Source organism: Myotis brandtii, unplaced genomic scaffold (genome assembly GCF_000412655.1).
Source record: "Myotis brandtii unplaced genomic scaffold, ASM41265v1 scaffold1875, whole genome shotgun sequence".
Classification (NCBI taxonomy): Eukaryota; Metazoa; Chordata; class Mammalia; order Chiroptera; family Vespertilionidae; genus Myotis; species Myotis brandtii.
In genome coordinates, this window is record NW_005356961.1 from 588,392 (window position 1) to 596,207 (window position 7,816).

Below are 7,816 nucleotides of genomic sequence, written 5' to 3' on the forward strand. Positions count from 1 at the left end.
TTTCTTGGGATATATTCCTAGAAGTGGGATTACTGGGTCGAATGGGAGTTCCATGTTTAACTTTCTGAGGAAACTCTATACTGTTTTCCACAGTGCCTGCACCAGTATTCCCACCAGCAGTGCACAAGGGTTCCTTTTTCTCCACATCCTTGCCAGCATTTGTTGTTTGTTGATTTGTTGATGATAGCCATTCTGACAGGTGTGAGATGGTACCTCATTGCTGTTTTGATTTGCATCTCTGGAATGATTGACTTTGAGCATATTTTCATATGTCTCTTGGCCTTTTGTATGTCCTCTTTCAAAAAGTGTATATTTAGGTCAGTGATGGCAAACCTGTGACACGCGTGTCAGAGGTGACACGCGAACTCATTTTTTTGGTTGATTTTTCTTTGTTAAATGGCATTTAAATATATAAAATAAATATCAAAAATATAAGTCTTTGTTTTACTATGGTTGCAAATATCAAAAAATTTCTATATGTGACACGGCACCAGAGTTAAGTTAGGGTTTTGCAAAATGCTGACACGCCGAGCTCAAAAGGTTCGCCATCACGGTGCTGTCCTCTCCTCTGTTTGCAAATACCAAAAAAATTCTATATGTGACATGGCACCAGAGTTAAGTTAGGGTTTTTCAAAATGCTGACACACCGAGCTCAAAAGGTTCGCCATCACTGATTTAGGTCCTTTCCCCATTTTTTATTAGATTGTTTATCTCTCTTTTGTTGTATGAGTTCCATGTAACATTTGGAGATTAAACCCTTATCAGAAATAGCATTGGCAAATATTACTGAAGAGGAAAAGTATCCTCTTTGAGAATTTTGTTTTAACTACAGGTTTTTTTGTTTTATTGTCTTGTTTTGTCTTTTAGGCGACTGCTTGGAATCATTACCAAGAAGGATGTGTTAAAGCATATAGCACAGATGGCGAACCAAGATCCTGATTCCATTCTCTTCAACTAGAATCCCAGGATTGTGCTGGATACAAAACAGGAAGGACATTGCAGACCGTGGATATATTTTATTAACTGGGTACCCAAAACACATTTCCCATATCTGGATGGTGAAGTTATATTAGTGTGTTGTCTCTTTCCTACAAGTTAACCAGTTGCACTACATAATAATTTCTGGAAGTTAATCTCTTTAGGAGAAAATGCAGTTAGACTTCTGTGATGTTGCATTACAAAGATTTCATGAAAGAGTAAATAAGATTGCTATGGTTTAATTCTTTTTCTTTTTTTAAAAGATTTTTTAAAAATTTAAAACGATTATTAGCCAATATGCAATCACTGAAAACTATGCAAGAAAAATGTTGACCGTCCTAACTGATAGCCTGCAGGAAACTCATGAAAAAGTCACTTTTTTGGGACTCTAACTATCATTGGTGGAAGATGAAGTGTAAACTAAGGGGCTTTGCTTTTCCAACCACAGAAAAGAAAGCCAGAAGGAAAATAGTAATGGCATTTTCCAGACTGTGAAAATTCAGTTCAAATGTTATCTTGCTCCTGTTACAATATTTAGCATTATTAGTTTGTGTGTGTATGTGTATGTTAATTTTAATATCTGATTATAAGACAATGCTGCTTTGGTTAATCTCTAAATGAATTTAGAGAGGTTGATTTTATGCCTTGCTTGTTCCTGGTACTCTTTTGAAGTGCACAAAGATAAGTTGTAGAGCTTTCTCCTTGTCTGCTCTAAGAAAGGTAATTTTCCAGATGGTATTTGTTTGCTAGTAGACAAGGACTTTGCCATGCATTTATTAGTAGCAAGGAATGATTTCTCCAGATGAATGATTAGTGAAGTTCTATGTAAAGTCAATGACTAGGAACTTTAAATTTTGTGAGGTTCCAACTCATTCTCTTACCCAGATGCCACCTCCATGAGTGATGGTGCTTTAGGCTTCTGGAATATGTAAGAATATTCTGCATACTGGTAAACTAGGGAAGATTCAGAGCTGTATCTGCATTCTCATGCATTCCTTCATAAAAACCACCAGTACTAAAATAACTGGACACCCATGCCTCCTCCTAGTGTGAAGTATGTAGAACAGGCCAGTATTGTTCCTATGAACATGAATTTAGGCTCTGGGTACTTTCAAATATATTCAAGGCATTGAAACAGAATAGGCAGTTGTGACTCCCTTGCAGCTCCTTAGAATTCTGAATGAAATGCAGAACCATCCTAAGACCCAAGAGTGTGGATAAGGCCTGGTAACACCAAAGGTGCTTGCATCCAATTGAAAAGGTGCCTGTCTGAATTTCCTACCACCTTAACTGCAGTAGAAAACATCACAGTCTAGGGACACCTGGTGGAATTACAGAGCCACCACCATCATTCCGATCACTGTTTCATTTTCTACAGTTTTACCCACGTGTAGTTGTTCCCCCTCAATTCTTTGCCCCTTCCCACTCCTCAGTCCTGAGTTAATCATTCCTATTACAAAAAATAATTCCCAGGGCTAGTTAAATTATAAACCAAGCCTCAGTAATCTTTTGGCACGTGGACCAGAGGTAACACACAGCCATTGGCTCTGTTCTATAACCCAGTCACTGCTACCATGCCTCAATTTCCACACCAATGCCCACAGCAGTGCGACTTAACTGCCAGGGGTGAAAGTTCAGCCTTTCCCATTTTACAAGTCTGTTCCCAGCGCTTCTCTCCATCCTTCTAGCCTGGAATCAGCAGTCACTCAGCATGTCCTTCCCAGCCCTCCACCTCCCTTCCCCAAACACTTCATACCTCATTTTAAAGCTGCTGATCCCAGAGTCTAAGCTTTTTTTTAACCCTTAGTTCTTATCTTTCCCAAATATGAAATTATGTTATTATCTAGAACTAGGTAGTCAAGGCTTATTTTTACTTTTATCTTTAAAATATCAAAGCAGTCCAGAGTTTCTTATTTTAAGTATATCGCTCTAGCATTTTAATGAAAACGAAAAAACTCTAGGATATATTTTATGATAGTCATAACTCAGCAACTTTACATCTTTTGTCCCTTCCATATTACTGATTCACTTGCATGAGATGTGGCTATTTTGCCTGACTACCCCTGTACATTGTGTAGAAATCAAAGTTCCTATCTGTAAATTTATGGATCATTACCTATCTTATTAGCTACCCAACTAAAGTTTGCAAAACAGGAAATGTTCGTTTTTCTGGTATTTGGTGACAATGAAAGATTTGGTTGTATTTCGTAGTGCAGCAGCGATATGGAGGGATTTCTAAGTTTGCCTTTGTGTTTCTTCTAGGCTCCGTTTATAATTTTAGACAGATGAGCCAGTGTTAAGGTGCTACTTCAGAGACTAAATTCAAGAAATCAGATAACACTGTGCCAAGGTAAACTTTCTAGATGCTAAGAACCGATTGGCCCTCCAGAGAATAATATCCCTTTGATACCTCACTCCTGATAAGTTTCATCCATTAACCTCAGCTTCTCAGGAATCCATGTAACTCATATGCTAGAAGTAGCTATAGTGTATGGTATGCATTATATGTCAAATCCTATGGTTTGGCTCAAAGGTTGGCTAATTGCAGCTAGAGCTCCCTGCTAGACTGCTAACTCAGCACTTCACCACTCAAGAGTTTCTTGTCTTGAGGCAAAGGAAAATGTTCTTTCTGACATTGCTAATTCAGCAGTTGCACACACTTAGCCAGCAAACAAAGCTGAATTAGGGAGGTCTGTCAGATGTCCACAGGCCTCAATGGCAAAAGACAAGATAATCTGTGATTTAAAAATGAATATGAATTTAAACTAGTCTAGTTTGGTATTAACAAAAGGAGATTGCCCGACACAAGGGAAGGATTTACAAAAAAATGCCAATAAGCACTTCAGGATTTTCTGAGGAATAATATCCAGTCATGAAAGGAATGAAAATCTATAGATTTGTAAAAGTCTGCTATATTTTGTATCTTCAGATCTTTAATGTAAAAAATTAATGAACCTCAAGCACTTAGTGGATGATTAGTTATACCATTAGAGGGAAGAATTAGGGGACTGAAAATGCAAAATAATGGCCATTCTCAAGATCATTTGTATTTAGAAGTTTGTTCAGATACTTTGCTCTTTTCTGGCTCTGGCCTCCTTCTGGCTCAGCCCAGCTGTGGAGCAGAGGTGGTATAGTCCATAGAACAGATATCCTCTGGTGTATAATCTGACACTGACAATACTTTGGATTTGCCAGCTGGCAGAATAAATTATTAATTTGCTGATTTAACTACAAAGCACTTCAATTGTTTTTGGTACCAAGGGCTGAATCCGAATGCTTTACAGAAAGAACAGAGCACAGTATAAATTTCTCTAGCCAGCCTTCAATTGTGTTTAAACATGAGGATGATAAAGTAATGGAGACTTAGTATGGTCTAAGGCTGCGAAATAATTCTCAATCATGTTATGAACCTGTTCAGGTGTGGGGGAAGCAAATATGTTTTTAAAAACTTAGCATATAATAGAGTCCATCATGGGACATAATTGTTGCTCTATGTTTTAAGTATTTAAATCACCTATCCCATTTGAGTCTTGATCTTGGTTTGTTTTGTTTGGTGATAAGAAGGAAAGTGTACTTGTTACCCTGCAGTATCTTTTTAAAATCATAAGGAGTGCAATTTTTGAAGCTGAGTTTTTAATGATTGTGAAGACAATATAGAGAATTTGAAACAACCAGTGTGTTTTATATTGCCAAAGTACTTACTGATGACTGACCACATTGTACTGTGAATTATTGACTTACCTGCATTGGATCAGAGCCAAATACATGCAATCCATCAGTTCGGAGAAAGCAGGAGAGCATCTTCCACGGCAGTGCACAGAGTATTGAGCTCTTGAAAACCCTGAGAAAAATTAGGAATTTAGAAAGTAAAGGGGAGGTTGACTATTGAGTCCTTTAAAAAATAGATGTCTATATATGTGCTCTGAATATCCTAAAACCTTGACTTTTTTTAAACCATCTCTGAGATTGCTTGGATTCCCTTTGGAGAGGGAATGGAGAGTTATGGCAGTGGAAAAGCCCTAGTAAGAAAAAAAGTATGAGTTTATGTAAGATGGTGGAAGGAAGGCCAGCCACACATCTTGGCATTTATAAACTGCTTGATCATGTGCCCCAAGGGGAAAAAAAGTCAAATAGTCTTCCAAAGACCAGGCCTTCCAAGCAAAAGTATTTAGCTAGAGTGAGTCTACTTTTATGGAAAGGGCTGACATAAGACAAGACATCTGCTCTTAAAGGTGGGGAGCCCCTACTGCCATTGCCTAATTGATAAGCTTTAGGGAGATTTCCTTGAATTTTGATAACAAAATATTTTTAAATCTATATTTTAGCCTCCCCAGTATATACTTATTTATATTAGAAAGAAAAATGTGAGGGTTTCTCAGATCAGAGCTCAGGGAGCTGTGTAAATTTGATAGGAAATCAGTGTAGTATACCTGTGGTGACCACAGGACTTTTTCTCTGGTTCAATTTCAGTTGTTTGCTCCGAGGAGAGTTCTTAGAATAGCAGGTGTTAGCAAATTCAGGTTATTCCCCAAACATTTGCTGGCCAGGGTCTCATTTCATAACATCTGGTCCTGGGTAAAGTTTTCAAGTGATGTAGGGAACAAAATTGGTTTTTCCACTGTGTAATCTGATTTTTGCCAGATCACCTAAGAAAGAAAGAAAGTATTCGATGTGCAGAGTTTGCGTTTCTTGCATGGAGCTTATTGGGTCACTCAGCCCAACCCTGCAGTCATAAATTCCTACCTCTAAGTTCCTGCCAAAGGGTCTTCAGCCTCTCTTTGCACACTCATTGAATGAATGCCTTGCTTAAAGAAGGCATGTGAGACTATAAAATTATGAGGATTTTAAAAAAGTGGTCTTTGCCTCTCTCTCTTCCTTTTATCCCACCCTCTCCTCCTTTCGCCCCCCCCCCCCCCCCCCCCCCCATCTCTCCTTCCTCCCTTAATTTTAAAATGTTCTCAGTTGTTACAAGCATATTGTTTCAAATGTGGACCTTGGAGAAAGGAGAGGATCATTCTGAAAACAGAATAGAAGATAATTTTGACTTGATGGGGCCAATGGCCCTTTGTTCCACTGCAGGGGCAAAAGCTAGTGGTATTTATTGGGAGTGTCAAGGGCTTTAGCATCCTGAAGGTAGATATATGAAGTATTCATTGATAAACCTTATTATTATGTACTAGTCCAAATCTATTGAAAGTCAGAGGCAGTCTAGGATTTGGTAAGTGAAATGCCACCTGGCAAAATGGGGACAAGGGAGTGGCCTGAGACGGTTTTATCAAGGCAGGAATCTTCAGCCTCATTATCATACTGAGTGTACCTCAAAATATATTGACATTCAAGAGTGTTCCTTTCCCCTCCTCCATTTTACTTTATCCCTTATCCCTCTTTTCTCTCCCATTGTCCTGCCTTTTTAGTACTAGCTTTTTATTAAGTATTTACTTTTTTATTATATATTTGGTCCTTTGGGACTATGTAATGATTAAGAATATGTTTCATTCTAGATAAAAAATGACGTGCTTAATATTTTGTTCTTTTAAACTGTCTTTTGAAGCTATGCTGCTAACCAGGTACAGGCCAGAAAGGAGTTGAGCCTGATAGACAGCACCCAGGTCATATCACTTAAGGATGACATTGATGTCATGATGACATTGATATCAGTCTTCTTCATTTGACCAAGGCCAACATCATGCTCTTACCTCTGTCCATTCATCTCTGGCTATGGGAGAAATACCACCCTTTGGGTGAGCCAATGAGGCCAGGAGGATCAGAGGGTTCTAGCCCATGGGCCACTATAGGAATATCTCTGTAATAAGCTCATTCATAGAACCGGCTCCAGCTATGGTAGCCAAAGAAAATCTGTCTGACTAAACATTTTAGTTTATAAGAGTTGGTAGAAGTTTAACTGAAGCTAATGTATAGACATCAACTAGGCAACCAAAGCTAATATAGCCTGAGTTTCCACAGGAAGCTGAGCTGTTCAGAGTGTTTATTTATCTGAATGTTGCCAACCCTTATAGTCATGCTTTCTTAGCTTTATTCTAACTTTTAGAGATGTTGGTCCCTGTTCATAGGTACAGCCTGTACCAAAGCTGTGAGTCACTGCTCACTTCATTCTGCTCCTTGATCATGCATAGCAACAGTCTAAAAAGGAAGACATGGGCTGGGGAGTTATTTATTCCCTATGCTTCTACTAACTAGCCTCGAGATCTTAACCGTTCTGTGCCTCAGTGTTCCCATCTGTAAAATGGGGATAGTGTTAATTGCCCTACCTACCTCACAGGGTTGTTGTGAGGATAAATTGAGACAATGAATGGAAAGTACTTTGACTAGTAAGTGCTATGCAAATTGTATGAAATGGAAATAATCATGTTAAAGGCAATGGAATGGACATTGGCAGAAGGGTTAATGGGATTGTCTAGTCCTTTCTCTGTGTGGCTTAAACCCAGGTTGCCATTGCTTTATACATTTCCACTTAGCACAGATTTGTAATTATGCATGTAATAAAGCACAGCCTTATCCAACCTGGTGTCCTGTGTGTTTTTGATGACTTTCAATTTTGTACCTATTGATTTCTAATCATAAAATCAGATAAGCAGCATATCAGGGTTGGGGGAGGATAGTATAAAAGGCAACTGCAAATTCCAACTAGCAAGCTCACTTCTAAAAAAGATTTATTAACTACTTAATTATTTTTACATTTACAGATTCAGTAATACTTTTTTTTTAAATATATATTTTATTGATTTTTTACAGAGAGGAAGGGAGAGGGATAGAGAGTTAGAAACATTGATCAGCTGCCTCCTGCACACCTCCTACTGGGGTGTGCCCGAAACCAAGG

General features: G+C 38.4%; 1 protein-coding gene across 3 annotated transcripts in view; it reads left to right on the forward strand.

Annotated features, from left to right (window-relative positions):
- Nucleotides 1–4,649, forward strand: part of CLCN5 (chloride channel, voltage-sensitive 5) — a 158,526-nt gene extending 153,877 nt beyond the window's left edge. For all 3 annotated transcript variants that reach the window (XM_005864537.2, XM_005864538.2, XM_005864539.2), the window contains one exon: nucleotides 868–4,649. In XM_005864537.2, coding sequence (XP_005864599.1) covers nucleotides 868–958 — 91 coding nt within the window. In that variant the 3' untranslated portion in view covers nucleotides 959–4,649. The remainder of the gene's footprint in view (nucleotides 1–867) is intronic.
- Nucleotides 4,650–7,816: the final 3,167 nt, after the last annotated feature.